Source organism: Rhineura floridana, chromosome 4 (assembly GCF_030035675.1).
Source record: "Rhineura floridana isolate rRhiFlo1 chromosome 4, rRhiFlo1.hap2, whole genome shotgun sequence".
Taxonomy (NCBI): Eukaryota; Metazoa; Chordata; class Lepidosauria; order Squamata; family Rhineuridae; genus Rhineura; species Rhineura floridana.
Genome location: NC_084483.1, coordinates 105,758,361 through 105,778,224, shown reverse-complemented (window position 1 = coordinate 105,778,224; position 19,864 = coordinate 105,758,361). Strand labels below are relative to the sequence as shown.

General features: G+C 41.0%; 1 protein-coding gene across 4 annotated transcripts in view; it reads right to left on the bottom strand.

Annotated features, from left to right (window-relative positions):
• Positions 1-19,864, bottom strand: part of PDE7B (phosphodiesterase 7B) — a 309,082-nt gene that overhangs the window by 226,934 nt on the left and 62,284 nt on the right. For 3 of the 4 annotated variants that reach the window (XM_061623935.1, XM_061623931.1, XM_061623934.1), the window contains exon 2: positions 11,882-11,963. The exons of the other annotated variant lie outside the window; for it this stretch is intronic. Coding sequence is in view for 1 of the 3 variants with exons in the window: in XM_061623931.1 (XP_061479915.1) it covers positions 11,882-11,963 (82 nt within the window). In the remaining 2 variants the exon portion in view is untranslated. The remainder of the gene's footprint in view (positions 1-11,881; positions 11,964-19,864) is intronic. 4 annotated transcript variants of the gene reach the window in all.

The window sequence follows — 19,864 nt, the reverse complement described above, 5'->3', positions numbered from 1 at the left end:
TGGCTACATTGCTAGAACCAGTGGGGCACAGTTGTGTATGGACACAAACACTATAGCAGGGTGTGGTGAACCTCAAGCCTGGAGGCCAAACCTGGTCCTCCAAGCCTGTCTATCTGGCCCTCAGGACACTCCCCATGCTACACCCTCTCCCCAAGCCCTGCCCCTCACCAACTCTGCTTTACATCCTCCTTGGGTGTTTTTCTCTGGATAGAATGTGTCCTTGAGCTCTGATAATGCCTTTTGCTTGCCCGGATAGAGGATAGAGAGTGGGGTGTGCATGCATGTGTGCATAGAAACTATTCTGCTTACAAAGGGAAAATGTACACTGATTGCTCTGCCTGCCTTTGCCTCTGGTCCTGCTAGGAATGGGATTCACTAGGTAGTTCCTATCCATTTTAACTCTGACAGTCTGGCTTTCGGTGCCCATTCACCATTTTTTGTTCCCGTTGGGTTTTTTTTTAAGTGAAATGCTTGTGAAAATGCTTATGCTGTAGGCACTTGTTTCACCATTTTTTTTCTATTTAAATGTGTTAGGGAGATAATCACCCATTGAGTCTATCTCTTGCTTCAGGCTAACTGATGTGCTACTTAAAGATGACTGCTCCCCATTTCGCTATTTTTGTTGTCTGGCTGTACTTTTGACTTTTACTGTTGGAAAGTTGACCACCTCTGCTTATTTTAACTTTTTCTTTTTAGGAAATAGCGGCAGCAGAGATTCAAAAGCCGGGGGGGGGGGAATCCTGCCCAAGTCTGCTCTGTACTACAATTTAATGGGTGGGAGGAAAAAAAAGAATGGGTAGTTGGCCATTTCTGAGAATTAATAAAACAAAGAGAAAATTGGAGGGAGGTTAATTTATGTAAGTGGCGATCATTATCACCTAGATAGCAGTTAAGAATGCATCAGCTTAGAGGAAAGCCAATTACAAAACATTCTGAGCAGATTTTTTTAAAAAATGATAGCCGTGACCCACTGCAATAAATCAATGCCAGTCCAAAAACACAGCGGATTGTCGGATTATGTCAAAATCCAGTAATAAATCTAATTTAGCGATATTTTCCCCATCCTTAGGCTCTGCCCACCACTGGCATGTGGCCCCTGGAAGGTTGCCTGGAAAGGAATGTGGCCCTTGAGCTGGAAAATATTTCCCATCCCTGCTGTGTAGGCAGGACAGGGAAGAAGTGGTGTTGATCTTTATGTCAAAGAGGACATAAGATCCAACATGCTAGAAATCCCAATATGGCAAATTCCTCCACAGAACTGCTGTGGGTGATGACACCAATCCCCAACAGTAATTTTGGGGATATTCTATTGATCCCCTGACAAAAATGCCCCAAATGATGCTAAGATGCAGAATAAAACCAAGGAGGCATCCAAAGGGAGAAGTGTAGTAGCAGATGATTACTCTCACATAGAAGGGGTACATGCATATTCCAGTCATGACAAAGAGTTAAACTTCCTAGCTACCGTATGTGAATGTTTACTAGAGCAGTTAGTCATGGAACCAACCAAGAGGTCAGTGACCCTAGATTTAATCTTAAGTGGCACCCAGATCCTGGTGCAAGATGTAAATGTTGTTGAACTGATTAGAAACAGTGACTACAGAACTTCTTTCAGAAAATGGAAGTCTTGCCCAAATGAAAACAAAAAGTGACATGAACTATGGCAAAAGAAATGCAAGCAAGCAATAAATGAATGCAAAAGAAAGGGGGGGAGAATTCAAGGAGCACATCAGTAAAAAACATATAGAGGTGATCCAGTTGATACAGACAGAGATGATCCAATTGACATTATGTACTTAGACTTTCAAAAAGCTTATGATAAAGTCTCTCACCAAAGATTCCTGGGTAAGCTTAACAATCATGGGATACAAAGACGGGTCTTCTTATGGATCAGTAACTCATTAAGGAATAAATGGACAACTCTCCCAATGGAATGATGTAGAAAGTAGAATCCTTCAAGGGTTAATATTGGAACCTGTGCTTGCTGGGGAAAGTGCTGTTGCTCTCAAGTCCAGCTTGCAGGTTTCCTATAGGTATCTGATTAGCCACTGTGAGAACAGGATGCTGGACTAGGTAGGCTACTGGCCTGATCCAGCAGGACTCTTCTTATGTTCTTATGTTAGTAGAATGCTTCTATTCTTGCTATCAATTTTCTTAAAAGCTAATTACATGCACACTGAGCTTCTGCTCCCCATCTCTTCTCCTTCCCAGAGCTTTTCCCACTCGTACTCTTTTGCCTCTTTCTCTTCCTTTCCCTTCCTTATTTTGTTTTTATCTATTTTTTGCTATCTCCTAACCTATTATTGTTGTTATGTGCCTTCAAGTCGATTACGACTTATGGCGACCCTATGAATCAGAAGCCTCCAAGAGCATGTGTCATAAACCACCCTGTTCAGATCTTGTAAGATCAGGTCTGTGGCTTCCTTTATGGAATCAATCCATTTCTTGTTTGGCCTTCCTCTTTTTCTACTCCCTGCTGTTTTTCCCAGCATTATTGTCTTTTCTAGTGAATCATGTCTTCTCATTATGTGTCCAAAGTATGATAACCTCAGTTTCATCATTTTAGCTTCTAGTGATAGTTCTGGTTTAATTTGTTCTAACACCCAATTATTGGTCTTTTTTGCAGTCCATGGTATCCACAAAGCTCTTCTCCAACACCACATTTCAAATGAGTTGATTTTTCTGTTATCCACTTTTTTCACTGTCCAACTTTCACATCCATACATAGAGATCAGGAATACCATGGTCTGAATGATCCTGACTTTAGTGTTCAGTGATACATCTTTGCATTTGAGGATCTTTTCTAGTTCCCTTATAGCTGCCCTCCCCAGTCCTAGCCTTCTTCTGTTTTCTTGACTATCGTTTCCATTTTGGTTAATGACTTTGCCAAGGTATAGATAATCCTTGACAAGTTCAATGTCCTCATTGTCAACTTTAAAGTTACATAAATCTTCTGTTGTCATTACTTTAGTCTTTTTGACGTTCAGCTGTAGTCCTGCTTTTGTGCTTTCCTCTTTAACTTTCATCAACATTTGTTTCAAATCATTCCTGGTTTCTGCCAGTAGTATGGTATCATCTGCATATCTTAAATTATTGATATTTCTTCCTCCAATTTTCACACCTCCTTCATCTTGGCCCAATTCCGTTTTCTGTATGATATGTTCTGCATATATATTAAACAAATAGTGTGATAAAATACACCCCTGTCTCACACCCTTTCCGATGGGGAACCAATCGGTTTCTCCATATTCTGTCCTTACAGTAGCCTCTTGCGCATCAGGACAATCAAATGCTGTGGTACCCCCATTTCTTTTAATGCGTTCCATAGTTTTTCATGACCTACACAGTCAAAGGCTTTGCTGTAATCTAGAAAGCACAGGGTGATTTTCTTCTGAAATTCCTTGCTCCGTTCCATTATCCAACATGTGTTTGCAATATGATCTCTGGTGCCTCTTCCCTTTCTAAATCCAGCTTGGACATCTGGCATTTCTCGCTCCATATATGGTAAGAGCCTTTGTTGTAGAATCTTGAGCATTACTTTACTTGCATGGGATATTAAGGCAACAGTTCGATAATTACTGCATTCCCTGGGATCCCCTTTCTTTGGAATTGGGATATATATGGAACACTTCCAGTCTGTGGGCCATTGTTTATATTTCTTGACAAATGTATATCAAAATTTGGACAGATTCAGTCTCAGTAGCTTGTAGCAACTCTGTTGGTATGCCACGTGTTCCTGGTGATTTGTTTCTTCCAAGTATTTTAAAAGCAGCTTTCACCTAACCTGTGTCCAGGTTTATATCTTCAACTGGCTTTCATGTAAAAAGAGAGATGCAGTTCAAACCTATGTTTGAGTAACGTAACTGCTCAGAAGGATGTCCCGCTGAGTTTAGTAGTGGTGACCCCCAGGGAAGAGTGGACAGGATTGCAGCACTAATAAAAGTATTGGAGGCTGCCTCATACTGAGTCAGACTATTGGTCCATCCAGCTCAGGACTATCTACACTGATTGCCAATGGTTCTCCAGGGTTTAAGTCAGGAGTCACTTCCAGCCCAGCCTGGAGATGTAGAGGAATGAAATCGACCTTTTGCGTGCAAGGCATGTGCTCTGCCACTGAGGCCACAACCCTTCCCCTAGCATGCCCTGTATTCTGTATAGAGTTTGAACAAGGGCTTTTGTAATTTCAGTTAGATTTTGCAGCTAATATTTCATAAACAGATGACCAAGAAATGGAGATTTGGCTTACCTTCTTAGGAAAGAGGTTGTATTCAAGAAAAGGGTTATATTCAAAATAACCACAACAATTTAAAGCATTGGGCACAAAGCAATAAAACAAAATCCTATCATGGTAAATTACAAAATGGGATAGAACTTGCTGGACTCCAGTACATCTGAGACTGAGCCTGGAACTAAAGTGAGTTACAATCTGGATAGGAGACGTCAACGAAAATGCAACTTCAACTCACACACATACACACACTTCCAGTCCTGAACACGGGCTGATTCAATTCCATTGAGGTCAGTGGGACTTGTATAGATAGTGTCATTATATAGCTTAGTCACTAGCTGGCACTGAAGTTAGCTGCAACCTGGTGGTGTCAGGAGTTTCCTTTTACTGTTCTATTTTTTACTTTTTATTTTTTGGAAAGAGATAAAAGTTCTTGTCTAGCTCCCTGGCTGGTGCGTCACTTTCCATGACAGGACTTGTAGGAAGGAGTATAGCCAGTGCCGTTTGTGAAAGGAATATGGTAGAAAATACAGCTGTTCTGAACCCTACCCAAAGTCTTCAGACAATTCCCACCCCCTTCTCCCACAAAAGGCAGCTGTTTTTCTCCCTTTGTGTTTGTATGGGTGGGGGATGGAGAGAAGATTTCTGGTGAACTTTTCAGGGATTCAGAGTGTTGCTTACCTTATTAATGCTATGAAGTGGCTGAGGGCTATATGTTCTTCTTTTAGCTTAACCCCCCCCACACACACACACTCCTTGTGTGACTCTCTACAGCTTCACTGCCTGCCTGCGCTTCCTGAAATTTGTTCACCAAAGAAAGCACTCCCAGATAACCAAGAGGCTGTCTTTAGAGTGCTTGAGAACAGGGTAAAGATTTATTAAAGGAAGTACTTTTAATTTAAACAAACTACATTTAAACAAATCTGAGGCCCTCCAAGGGCATTCTATGGGCACATACCCCTTGGACACATTTTAACATTAATAACACACCAAATCCCACACCTGCAAGAATTTATCTGAAATTTCACTCCCCTTTCTCCAATTATGAAAGGCAATTTCTCCCCCTCCCTCATGCAAATCCTCCCTCTTAAAAAACAAACACTCAACCAAAAATGTCAGCATAGCATTATAGAAAGCCATGGAGACAATTGTGTCACTCTGATTTAGAATGGATGCCATAGCTTGGTGGTACAACACAAAACTTATCCTTGCACATGATTCTCAGGCATCTCTGGTTAAAAAGACTGAACAGCTAGCAGGTGCTAAGAAAGATATCTGCCCAAGACCCTAAGCAGCCACTGCTCATCATAGCAGTTACCACTGAACCAGATAGGCCAATGGTGCAACCCAATATAAGGCAGCTTCCTGTAGTCAGTTAGCAGTTATTACATCTGTGCTGGAACTCAAGTGTAACTTGTTCACCTGTGACAAGAAGTTATACAGCTATGGACAGATGTGTTAGCATTAAGATATATTCTTAATATGATTTGTAGATGGTTTTCCCATGTGCTAGTTCAAGGGTTGGGTATTGAATTATTTGGAAGCACATCCTTTCCCTTAAATATTTCTGGTTAGGCACATTTAGTATAAGCAAAACAGACAATCACTATAGTTTTGCATAGTGACTAATTTTTAACTTAAAAAAAAAAATTCTAGGCATTCTCTGGGACCCCTTCCTCAGAGAGAGAGAGAGAGAGAGAAAGAGAGCTGCCACAGTGGCAAAACAACTTTAAACTGGAGGGGTGAGGAAAAGAGGTCAATGAGAAGCAGGGACAGCAGCACCCACCTCAAGCAGTGCAATGCCTGAAGCCAGCCCTATGCAGGGGTCCTCAAAACATGGCGCCCAGGGTAGTTATCTTAACTTGCCACACCCTAGTATCCACCATGTCCTAAAGGCTTCAGCTAGCTGAACTTGGATATAGGATTGGGCTGTTCAAGAACAAATTTGTCTTCATTCTTTCTTCACATAGGGGTTTGTGTGTGTGTGTGTGTGTGTGTGAGTGTGAGTGAGTGAGTGAGTGAGTGAGTGAGAGAGAGAGAGAGAGAGAGAGAGAAAGAGAGATCTTGTCATATTCCAAGTGCATATGGTGATCAAGGACAAGTGGCTTTAGACGTCTCATGTGGTCTTGGGCATAGGGATAGTTTTGAATATTTGCTGACGTAGTGATTGCTCTTGCTTTGCTGACACATTGGCTTATTTTATCCCCTACTATTTTTGGAGCTGACGTAGGTTTAGTGACATACAGTGGAATGTCAGCGTAGAGTAATGTTACTGGTTGAGGTCATTTGTCGGTATACTCTCCCTAGAACATTGTCCAATCTTACTTTTCTGTTGCTGAAGCAAAAACTCTTGGTAGCTAGAGGGAAATATTTAGGGCTAAACTCCAGAATGTCAAGTTTTCCTAACGTGGACAAGGAATTTTCATAAAATATGGAGTGTTCTTACAAGGCTCAAAACCCAGTATGTTTCAGACTACCCAATACAATATGCAGAAATAAAATTACAATATCATTTATTAATTCATTTATAATATAATGGTTTTTTATTGTTCTCTTCATTTACATTTCAAATTACCGTTTTTATACACTGCATAGCTCTTGGATGATTACAGAAATCATGTTGCTGCAATTCTATGCTTATACATATGTTCTATCTCCAATGAAATCATTCACCTTGAATCTTAATTCCAAATTTTATCCAAAGTAATTCCTGCCCTATTAATTTCAAAAAAGCTTACTACCAAGTACATGTACAAAGGTTTCCGATATTAAGCAGCCAAATTCAGGAGTAGGATTATAACTTTTGTTTTCTAAAATGTATAGGAATACATCAGAACAGAGGGATTCACCTGACTTTCCTGAGCTGTAGGAAATTCCAAGGGTGGCCTGTTTACAAGGTGTGATTCTATATTACAAAAGCACTAGAAATGTACAGTGTCTCTGCAATATCTATTTTTTTACAAATTTATAAGTAGAACAATTTGGGAGAGCGCAAACTCCTAAAGCAGGCAGCATAACTGCTAACCCTGCAACAGATCCCCAAAGAGCAACCCCAGGGCCTCATCCCATTTTTAGTTAACTTCAGCTAAACTCCTAGCTCTCTTGCCCAAATTCAAACTGCCTCAAACTATCTGCTTGTCCTGTCCCCAAACTCTGGTGGATGTGACATTCCAAATGCTAGGGACAGATTTCCAGCCACTAAGGACTAATGCACCCATTTCACATTGGGTATCAGATAATGCAAAACTATAGTGATTGTCTGTACTCCACACAGATAAGCAAGAGAAGGTGAAACATGCGCTATAATGTATAACTGCCATGTTTCCCCTCACCCACCTTGCTTCATGTGAATACGGTGTGTTGCCTGAACACTTCCCCCCACCCCCTAACAGCAGGAAATAGTGTCACACACAGGGAAGACACTCATCTCCACATGTAGATAATGCAAGCAGATTCTGCAAATGACATCAGTACCAAAAAAGAAAGAAATAAGTGATAAAAGTAAATGAAGGGAGGAGGTAGGGCTTATTGGGGTGCCCCAGTAAATTTTCCACTCTTGGTACGCAGATAAGTCAACAAACGCATATAAAAGGGGGAAATCACTGTAAATTAAAAGCAGCAGAAAGGCATAGACTGTTTACAGACTGTTCATTCCATTGTCAGGCTGACAACATTTCAATGGCTTTGGGAATTTATAGCAAACTTTTGAAATGTGCTATTTATATTTATCTCTCTCTTTGTGTGTTTAATTGAAAGTATAACACACTATATTATAATTTGATAATTTCTGGTCACTCTGAAAAGACAATAAGTACGTGAAAAAACCACCATATTTAATTATGCACTGACACAAATCAGGGGTAGCCAACATCATGCCCTCCAGATGTTGCTGAATTACTACTCCCATCATTCTTGACCACTGCCCATGCTGGGTGGAGCTAATGGAAGTTGAAGCTGCAGTACAAAATATGGTGGCAGTGCCTCCAGACAGAGTATCTCCTGGAAGGGCTTGGCACTGTGAATAATTTGACACTGCTGCTTATTCTGTATTCTGTATGATTATGCATTGTTATGCATGGCTTATTCCTGTGAATTCTATTTATATAACAACATTTTTTATATTTTATGGATATTATGTATTTATATTATGCTGCTTATTATGTTATTATGTTGTAAATCACCTTGTGGCTTTTTGATGAAGGGTGGTTATATAAATTTTGTAAATAAATACAATAAAAGAAGCATGTACTAGAACTTTAGGTTATTATTATTTATTAAATGTATATCCCACCCTTCTTCCTGAAGGAGCCCAGGGTGGCAGGTTTGCACAATGAAAGAGGATTAAAGCCCTCGTGCAACAACAATAACAGACTTTTTCCAGTTTGGAAAGTGATGGGGAAATGCACTGAAAAGTGTGGGATGAGCGGATGATTAACAGGAAGACAGGGAAACACCCCACAAGCAAATCAGGATGAATGTGGGATGGATACTAATTGTTGTTTGTCCCATAAACAAATGAGAACTAATGCTCAATAAAGGCCATGCACAGTCTAACCACTGCGTAAGCTTCGTGCAAGCAAATCAGACTGAATGCTGAACATATAGGCCACGTGTCAGAGCCCAATAATGGCAACCCCTAGTCTAATGTGCTAGTAAAATAATAAAGGGGAAAAGACAACAGAACTTGTAGTGGAAAATAGAAAGATGCAATAGCTTTCAAGAGAGTTAAAGGTAGTATGGCAATGATTTCTACCAAATACAAACAGCCCACCATTTAGTAACAGCTACCCAGAGCTTGGAAGATTATTTTTAAAAAGTAATAAATTACAGTTACAATTACATGGCCCAAAAAGTAGTAATTACCATTACCATTACAATTGCTCTGAAAGTAACTGATTACTGTACTTTTTCTCAAAAGTAATCACTACAATTACATTTCAGTTATTTTAAAAAAAAACACCTACAAGGTGCTGGCCTTGTCTGCTGCACATCTAAGTAGCCTAAAACAACATTAAAAATAAACACACACATAGAGAGGCAGTAGAATAATTCTTGTTATCCATAAGATAGCAACGGTGGTCTCTCCGCTGGTAAAGGAGGTGGGGAGGGAGGCAGAGGCCGCTACTCAGATATTTGCAAGTCAAACCAAGTGCACAACCCCCCCAGCCGGCAAGCATAATCTCTCTCACTTAACCACCTCCCAGATCCTGCCATGCCACCAACTAAGGGACACTCACCCAAGCAAACAAATGCAGCACAGTAGCCAGAGAGGGTGGTGGAGGCTACTTTGACACACACACACACACATACACTCACTCACTCACTCACTCTCTCTCTCTCTCTCTCTCTCTCTCTCTGTCATCTTGCACCTCCACAGTTCTTTATATCCATCGTGCTGCTGCCTCCTTCTCCTCCTTTATCCATGTTCTTGCCCTTCGGCTCCTTTTCCCCTCCACTCCATTCTTCACCACCACCATCCATTTTTTGTAAACAATTGTTTTCTCCACTCCACCCCGTCTCATTCTCCACCTCCTCCCTCGTCTCCTCCTACCGACCCACAGAGCATGAGAGAAGAGCGACGCTGCACAGAAGCCCAGTTTGAGGCACATGATTTTCATCCACAAATCAGAGGAGCAGATGACTTCCCCTGCTTCCCCCCCCCAAGTAATGTCCAAAAGTAATCCTGGAGACATTACAATTACTCCTCAAAAGTAATAAAATTACTCCTAGTTCTATTACAATCAAAGTGTAAAGGAATTACCCACTTGAATTACAAGTAATTTGTTACTAGTGACGAATTACTTCCAAGCTCTGCAGCTACCACATAGAGATCTGTAAAGCAGCTTACAAATAGTGGCCTGTTAATTCAGGCTGATTTTCAAAAGATAGCCTTTAAAAACAGAGTATTCAATCCAAAATAATAAATAGTAACAAATTATTGATTATTATTATTGTTAGTAGTAATAGTAGTAGTAGTAGTATTTAATTTTTTAAAGGAGAGTATTTTATATAAAAGCCAAGAAATATATTTTCCAACAAAAAAGCAGCAACTTTTTTTCAAAGAGGAAACACTCATCCATGTCAAAGATAATTGTCAGTTCCTTCCAGGGGTGTCAACTACTTTACCAGCTCCTTCTCCTGTGTAGGGTGGCCAGGTGAAAAAAAGGGGACAGGGCTCCTGCACCTTGAATAGTTATTATAATTAGAAAAGGAAATATCTATACCTGCCAGAACAACTGTGCCACCATACTCCTTTGCCGTTAACTTGATCTCTAGACAGACGCAGCTTAGAACCATACCATGAGAGGTTTACCTAATGGATTCTGCAGATGCTATTGGTGAAAAACACAACACCTGGCCAGGTTATTTATTTTCATCATTGGCAGTATCTGGGTGGATGGGTGACACAATTCATAGAAAGGCTTCATCCAGTTCCTTACATGCACCTATTCTCTCCCTACACAGAAAGACCACTCTAAACGTACCCAGTTTCCCCTTGTGCAAATCTGTTTACTCAGGGATAAGTCTCACATAGCAGAGCAGGGAGGAGAGCCTGGCTGGGAGTCCAGAGTCTGTGAGTTCAAATCCCTGCTCGCGTCTCCTGGGTGTCAAGGGCCGACCAAAGATCACCCCCACAGTAAGTGGCTCAGGGGTTACGTGCCATGCCACCTGTGCAGCAGTGGGCAAGCTGCATAGTCTCAAGGAGCCCAGTTGCCCCCCAGCTGGCAGTTGTGGACAAGGAAGGGGCTGGCTTGTGCAGCTGTGGCAAGCTGAGCAGGCACTAGCCAGTTGGGGAGGACTAGCCTCAGAGGGAGGCAATGGTAAACCCCCTCTGAATACCGCTTACCATGAAAACCCTATTCATAGGGTCGCTATAAGTTGGGATCGACCTGAAGGCAGTCCATTCCCAGCTCAATGGAGTTTATTTCCAAGTAGGCGCGCAGAGGATTGTTGCAGCTTTAAAAGAATTTACCTGCTTTGTTTCTTAACAGGCTATTTAAATTATGCTCTCTCACCCACACTACACAACAGTGCTGCACAAATACTTCATGAAGCCATATTGCCTTCATAGGGTCCCATCCTTAATGAAAACCACTTCTACATGAAGATGGGAGAAACTAATCTAATATGACTGATTTGCAACTGTTTCACTGTCTAGTTTGCAGATAGTATCCTGCATAATCCTCACTGAAACACTCACTTTTGATAAACTTTTCTGGTGTACTCATGGACTTTAAAGTTATTATTTTGCATTATGTCCACAATTTTTCCATTTGTTTTACCTGCTCACTTTACTCACATTAACAATCCTAATATGGGCTCTGTATTATTACTCTAATGAAGATGTGTGAAAGCCAATTTAGAATACTACAAATGGCTAGAGTGTACAGTTTTCAAGTATTAGGATCACTTCATTTGTTTTGAAATCTTTTAATTGAGCAAGGTAGTTTCTGAATTCCATTGACTTCTTCTGACATCCATAGACAAATATCTACAAAATAAAATCTACAATGATTTGACAAACTGGTGTGATCTGAGCATCCTGCCCCCTTCTTTCTTGGCTAAATAATTGTTCCTTTAAAAATAATTCATTTTTTAAAAATACTTAGTACATATAACATTTTAAAAAATATTTTAAGTGGTCAAACTTGCCTTTAATTGTATCAAGATAAATGAGCCTGGTTCAGTATCTTTACTTGTTTTCTTTTTGTAGCAAATATTTCTTATGGAAGACCTTCCAAAAAAAAGAAGACAAATATTGTAACATTATATTTAATTGTAGAGTAATGGCTTCTAAATGGCCATCTTTAGTATACTTCATTATCATCTCTTCTATGTCTGAACTTCAGGTGTGAGTGCTGTTATTTAAAAAGCCAAAATGGCACCACTCACGCATGTGAGGGAGTTTTCAGGAGACCCGTAGGAACCTTGAGGATTGCAGAAGTTAAAAAAAAAAACCCTCTAAAGGAGAGGGAATATCAAAACAGCCCAATATAAATGGAAAGTGCTCAGTGGCCATAGAATGTTGAATGATTTTTGGGAAGTGGGAATGGAGTACTGGATCGAAGGGGGAATGGAATGGCGTATTATAGAGGAGGGGGTGGCTGACTGAAACAGTAAACGAAAGCACTTCATACTGCAGCACTTTGTTAAGAGTGACAATTATTTTTGTCATATCATGAGAAGTCCCATTGCGACTAATGAGGATGATACATGTCTGAATTATCCAACCAGCGAGAAGGAGCCATGATGCCTCCAAGAGGATGCTGCTTGCTTGGGATGGAACTGCTACAACTTTACAGACTGGGTACCTCTCCATTTCTCCATGTTCATGTATATTTGTATATGAAACAAATGTTACCAAGACATTGTAAGTCATTCCACTGTAAGTGCTGACCTCTTGGGAAAATGGGAAGTACATATTTATTTATTTATTTATTTATTGCATTTGTATACCGCCCCATAGCCACAGCTCTCTGGGTGGTTTACAACAATTAAAAAACATTAAAAACAAATATACAAATTTCAAAACGTATTTTTTTAAAAGCCAGTTAAAAACACATGCTAAAACGCCTAAGAGGGAAGTCTTGACCTGGCGCCAAAAAGATAACAGCGTTGGTGCCAGGCGCACCTCGTCAGGAAGATCATTCCTTAATTAGGAATGGATGCATTTTTAAAATTTCAGGTCCTCTCCATTTTTCATTTTTTTTCAGTCTTAAGTTTAGTTTTCTGCATTTTCATATCAGTTTGTGATTTAAAAAAAGTTCTTGGGAAAATTTTAGTATGAATTTCTCCTAATCCACAGATTTTTGCAAAGCAATTGTCCCTAACATAATGCATTTTGTAAGTTATTTTCAGTAATATATGCAGTTTTATGCACACTCTAGTATATGCATCTATGTACACATTGCTTCGCTAGAGAACTGCACTGCAAAATATAGAGAACTGTGAATTTCAAAAGATGGCTGTGTTTTGGTTTGTATACTGTTTCAGAAAGTGCAGATGAAGCAGATTTGCCTTTAAATGTGAACTGAATCAAATTTCTCTTCCATCCTAAGTGCATAACACTACACAGTTCCATTCCACTTGAGCTACACAAATAGAATTATAGAATAGTAGAGTTGGAAGAGGACTATAAGGCCATCGAGTCCAACCCCCTGCAAAATGCAGGAATCCAACTTAAAAAACATACCCAACAGGTGGCTGTCCAGCTGCCTCTTGAATGCCTCCAGTGCCGGAGGTGTGGACATCTTAACTTAGTAAGATTTTGTAACTAAATAAAATGATGTACAGAAAATGTTTCCCACTCTTTGATTAGTATTGCCCTTGGTACAGGTTCAATTTTCCTACTTCATTCTGAAAATGTCAAAGGTCCTCTAACTGCCCTTCTCCCTCATGTTGGATCACAGAGCAAATGTACTTAGTCAGATATTGTTGCGCACCTCCCCAATCTCCGAGCGGTGAGATTTCAGGGGTCCCTGCACTCATCCAGGGTTTGGTTTCCTTTGGGAAGAAGATCAGCGGAGACTGTGGTGTCTTTATGAAATATGGTTTATTTATTTACACACATTCCAACCTGAGCTTAGGATGGAGGGGTTCAAGGCATCAGCAGTCCAATATCCACCTTTTCCATCAGGGTTGCAGGAGGCATCCTAAAGCCATGGTGCAAAGAGCTATCCTCTGCCTGCCTCCAGTTCCCAGGCATTCCCAGACAACCCTAAACACACTCAAAGCACAAACCTCTGCTAGCCACCGGGGGGGGGGGGAGGCTCTCCTTAAGAGTTCCAATGACAAAAGGATCTTCCTGGCCCATTCACCAGTTGCTGGGCACCTAACAATCTCGCCATGCTATTAGCTTAACAAAAGAAACTCATCTGGCCAGCAGAACCAGCCCCAAGGCACAGGATTCTAAATCAGAAGCTGGAAGGGGACCCACAGGAATCATCCATTCCAACCCCCAAACTCACAACAATATAATACAGACCCAGCAGATGACAATGGCGTGGAAAGGGCCTATGCAATTAGCCTCACCTCTATAATTCAGGTATTTTCATGGACACTGCAACCACATGGTGTCACAGCGGTGAAAGTTGGACCTCAATTGTTCTTAAAGATAGGAAGCAATAATTGATCAGGAACTGGAACATAGGACCCTGTCCTGTGCCATGCCAGACTAACTGTCCCTTTAGCTCAGTATTGTCTTTTCTGATTGGCAGTGGCTTTCCAGGATATTTAAGGTCTTTTACATCATCTCCTACCTGATCCTTCTAACTAGAGATACCAAGTGCTGGAGATGGGGTTTTCTGGATGCAAACCATGCATTCTACCACTGAGGTATGGCTCCTCCCTCTCAAAAGTTTCTCAATCTGTAACCTAAACCTGCAATTTGAACCTTTACTGCAGTTTTGCTTACTAACCCCATTCCAGCAAAAATGTAGTGTGAGGGAACATGTGTGTGAGTTGTGTGACAAAATCAAACCCATTAGCCTTGTGTGTGGACTATGTAATGACATGGATTCAATAACTTTATCAGCAAGCCCAAAGTATGTACAATTTATATGCAGAGAGGCTTGTCTTTGCAATCAGAGACCTCCACCAACCCTGCCTCTACAGCGCAGGGATGGGGAACCTGTGGCCCTGCAGTTGTTGTCAGGTTCCAACTCAGGAACCCAATAGGTATTAATTCCATTAATTCTAGGTAGCATGGACAAGGGACAGAACTGGTGGGGGCTATAGTCTAACAACTTCTAGAGGGCTGCAGATTCCCCATCACTATTAGAGGACTAAGCTTTGTGAGTCAAGGGTGCCTTACAGGCTGTAGTACTAGTAAGAATGCTATCAGCTGACTTGCATGGCCTGAAGATGGTCAGCTGACCTCACAAACTGAAGAAGACACACTAGGCCCTGTAAAACCTTACCTTCCAAGCCAGCTCCTGGTCTGAGCAACTCATCTCTTCAGTAGCAATAGCCATCTCCTAGTCCAACTGGTCTTTGACTACATTCCTGCCTCTGGCCCTTCAGTTGTCATTTGCTCAATCCAGACCAGTACATGACCTTCAGTCCATCTTTTGGCATCTTCTGCCTCTGGTCCTTGGCCATCTTTCTAAAAACAGATATCAGCTACAACTTGCTACAAACCTCAGATCTGGTCCTGACAGTGACAACCCTTCTTTTTTGCAGAGCTTTTGTACGGAGCTTATGCACATACAGGTCCTGTGTTCATAAGATTTACTCACAAAGTCTATTCAGTCACCCTGAATATGTTGTCTGAAAAGAGCTTCTGTTTTCTTTCCATCAAGGATCCCTACAATTTTTAAAAGAAAATCTTTATACTAACATTTCAGATTTTTGAAACTATCATTGTAACCACCATTATTTCTGCATACAAAACATGCCCATCCACTTCCCACTAGTGCTATACCAAAGCCTTTCCTCTAATTAAAATTTTCCACTTCTATGAAAGAGGCTTCCATTTTTCTTCCCCTTCCTTGGGGCACTTTTAAATACATTCATGTTTTTGTGGGCGTGGGGGGGTTGAGCTTAACTTATCGTTGTAAGGTAGCTGTGGGTGGTTATGTGCTTTTCTTTCCATTAAACATTTCTCCAGAGCTCTGAAGCCTCTCCAGTTGCCTGTGATTCCTGATCTGAAAAAGCCCCCATGGTAAAAGTTATCGCATAATTATCTTACCCTTAGCTTTAATTGAAGCACAACAAGGCAGGGAGGCTGGCTACTGAGCATGCTGATTATGGTTTTACAAGAAGCCCCTTTTCCACAACAATTTATTTAAGAGTGAAAAGATTTGGCTTTAAAAACAACACCATCAAACAGCTGTTAAGTGTACAGTAGGCAACCCACACCTCTCCATGTTTACAGAAAAGCCTAGCTGAGAGTGTCATGGGATTTTCAGGAAAGGTGAGCACGCAGGAAGGTTGCAGAATGCAAACCCCTGGAGAAATGATTTTGTGGAATGAAAGAAATCACACAACGCTCCTTGACCACCTTGAAAGCAAGGTAGACACAGCAAAACCCCATCAGAATTTCACTGAAACGTTCTCTTCCTTCATAATTTCTGAATGCAATTTCTTTTCTCATTGATTGAAGGAGAACGGTTGGAAAAAATGACAGAAATTTTTGGCACAGCCCTAGTTTCCACATCCATTTCAAACCCTGAATCCTCTCTAGTTTGTTGCTATCCTCTTTAAACTATCAACCATATGCTGAGACAATATGAATTTGGAAAACAATTCTCAAGCAAATGACTCTAACTTGATATGCTCTTTGAAAACATTTACGTGTTTGCTGCTGCTTAGAACATTGTTTCAGTGTTCCCAACAAGTGGTATGACTTTTATGTAGATGTTTCAGGTAGATAAACATGGTGTAAATGACTGAATTTTATAACCTACTATCTAACATTATTGCTTTAAATCAGTCTTCCCCAACTTAATGCTCTCCAGAATTTTGGAATTAACTCCCATCATATCTGACCATTGACCATGCTAACTGGGACTTTTGAGAGTTCTAGTCCAAAACATCTGGAGGGCAGCAGGTTGGGGAAAGCTGCTTTAAATCAATCTGCTGGACTGTGAAATTGAGGTGGTTTTAAAAAAATATAGTCGAAAGTCAGATATCAAGTGAAATGTAAAAGTGCCTTGAAATTTTAAAAAAATCTGCACAGAAATTAAATTTCAGCTGTAGTTAGACATTGCAAATTAAACTTCACTTCTAATTAGACTTAAAAATATATTTGATTTGTGGAACAATTTTTTCAGTTTTCCTATTTGCGCATAGAAAATACTACATTATAGCACTGTTGATTTCTCATGATGTTCATTATTTAAAGACTTAGGGTGGGAGGGTGGTGCTGCCGTTCTTTAATCCGTTACAGTGTTGGGTTTTGCCACCATCCTCCCACCCTAAGTCTGTAATCCGTGACACTGTTGGGTTCTGCCACCTGCGACGTATCACAAAGAGGGAGCTCCCAGGCACCCCCAATACAGACAGTGTGGGCTTCAGTAAACCTGCACGCATGCCCCACCTACCTCTCCCATTAGTGTGAATGCTGTGCATGCTGTGCGCACATGCCAGCCATCATCCAAGATGGCAGCAGGGGTTTGCCTAAGGTGCTAACACTGCCACTGCCCTCTTCATTGATGGCAAGCATGTGCACTACGCATGCATGTCATTCACACAGCACAAGAGATAGTTGAGCTATGCGGGTGGGCTTATTAGCACCTCCTGTATCGGGGGGGTTGGGCTATAGCATCGCAGGCCTGGGGCAGCCTGGTGCCCAAGGGCCAGTCTTGCCTGGTGCCGCCCCTGTCCCCATTGCTTTTTCCTCTTTCCTCCACCCCAAAAGTCAAGGTTTGTATTCTGTAACCTCAAGCTATATCACTTCAGTGAGGTCTGTGGCAGCAATGCACTTTGGGGACTATGCCATGAGTCAGTTTTACAGGTTACAGAAATCACCCAAATATTCCCATGGGGGAGGGGGAATACCCATGGTCTGACAGTGGATACATATGTTTAACATTATGTGTACCAGGGGTTCATAGCATGGTAAAGACTGAGTAAAACAAATAAGCCAATCACTTTCCATGGGGCCTGGTGGCATACACTGGCAATGAATTTTGTCAAGATTAATTTCCAAATATATTCTTTCCTTCAGCCCAGGAAGCATATTTTCCCACTGTCATAAATTTTAAGTATTTTGGTTGCCACATATTTCCTTCCTCAAAAACCCAACCAAAATGTTGAGAATTTCAAATGTTGTAAGGTCCCATTTCCCAAAACAGACTGTTGTACTAAAAAGGTACAACTGATGTATAAGTTCTAATACTGGGATATCTACACATCAGTCAGATTTCACTGATTTTGCATAATTTGTCCCTCACATAACTTGAACGGTTCTTATCTAATGCCCTGCCCTGCCTGCCTTGATTTGCAATGTACTTCAAGTTTCTTAAAATGAGACCTTGTAATGTGAGGAATTTCTTTTCTTATGTCACTCTTTAAAATGCCATGTATATGGATGGCATTTGAAATATCAATAAAATACTATGAGTGTACATGGGACTTCAAGTAGATAATAACAAAGTTGATTGGACAGACGTTTCACTCTGCTCTTCCGCTTCTACATCTGTCTTAGGTGTATACTGTTATGGGTTTGTGAGCTGAGATAGATGATTTCTATGAGTCCCCTTCCAGCCTCTAATTTGGAACCCTGCACCTGGAGGTGGGCTCCGCAGCTGAGAAACCTGCTCCACTGGTCAGATGAGTCTTCTTTGTTAATCTACTAGAGTGGCCAGGTGGGCTAATGGGTTTGTCAAGTGCCCATTAAGTGGTGAATAGGCCAGGGAGATCCTATTTTTATTGAAACTCTTCAGGAGAGCCTCCCTCTTTCTGAGGCCTAAGACAGGCTTGTGTTTTTAGTTGAGTCGGAGAAAAGGCTAGAAACTGGAGACATGTGAAGAGGCCTGCTTCTTGCACAATGGCTTCAGGATGCCTCCTATAAGCCTAATGGAAAAGCAAGATCTATTGGACTGCTAATGCTTTGAACCCCTCTATCTTATGCTCAGGCTGTGAATGTGTGTAAATATACCACATATTATAAGGACACCATAATATCTGCTGACCTTCTTTGCAAGGAAACCAAACCCTGGGCAAGTGCAGTGACCCCTGGAGATCTCTCACTGCTTGGAGCTTGGGGTGGCATGCAACAATACTTTACAAAAGAACAAAATTGATTGTGTACACCTCTGCAGTATGAAAAATCTTCACAAGTAGAATGTTGTTTCCCCCCGCCCCCAAGGCACACACTCTTCCCTTTGGTGTATCATATTCCCACTTGCTAATTTTTAAATAGGGATAGCCTTTTAATTTTCCACGCTACTTTTCAGGTTTGTGTGCCCCACAGATAGGGAAATGTATATCTTGATGTCCAAAATATCACATGGTTTTAATAAAAGGCACTAATTTTTTTCCTGAAAGTGCAAAAAACAATCCAGTCATTAGGGATGGAGAAAGTCAAGGTGTGCTTTTAACCAAGACACAGGTCACACCGTACCTGAAACCTGTTGCATGGTAACAAGAAATAATGGCATCAAGAAGCAAAAAAGCCATGGACTACAGTGGAAGAAACAGTCTTAGGTAAAAATTCAGTACGCTTCAACGACCTGTTTCCATTGCAAGGAAACAGGTGGTGTGCATCTTTAATATAAAGAATGGAAAGGCATGGATAAGTCGTGCAACATTCCAAAAGCCAAAAGACATTTTTCCCCTGGGATCCTCATAATAGAATCAGAGGTTTTTCCTAAACCTTCATCACCTCCACTGAAAAACATATTGGCATGCCAAACCTGGCAGATATTTAGGATCTATTACCCTGTGGCAAGTGGCAGGTAATGTTTTGCTACTAGGTTGACGGAAGCCTGTGGAAACCTGTAAAAATCTAGCAAGTGAACAAAGTGTTATTTCAGCTAAGTCATCTTACCTCTAAGCACGACACTGTAAGTCTCTGTAAGTCTAGTTTTCAGCTCAATGGTAATCTCTCCCTCTGCTCCCACTTTTGAACTGAGGTGACCCAGTGGATGGGGTAGGTGACTCAGGACACTTCTTGTTTTTTTTAGATCCATA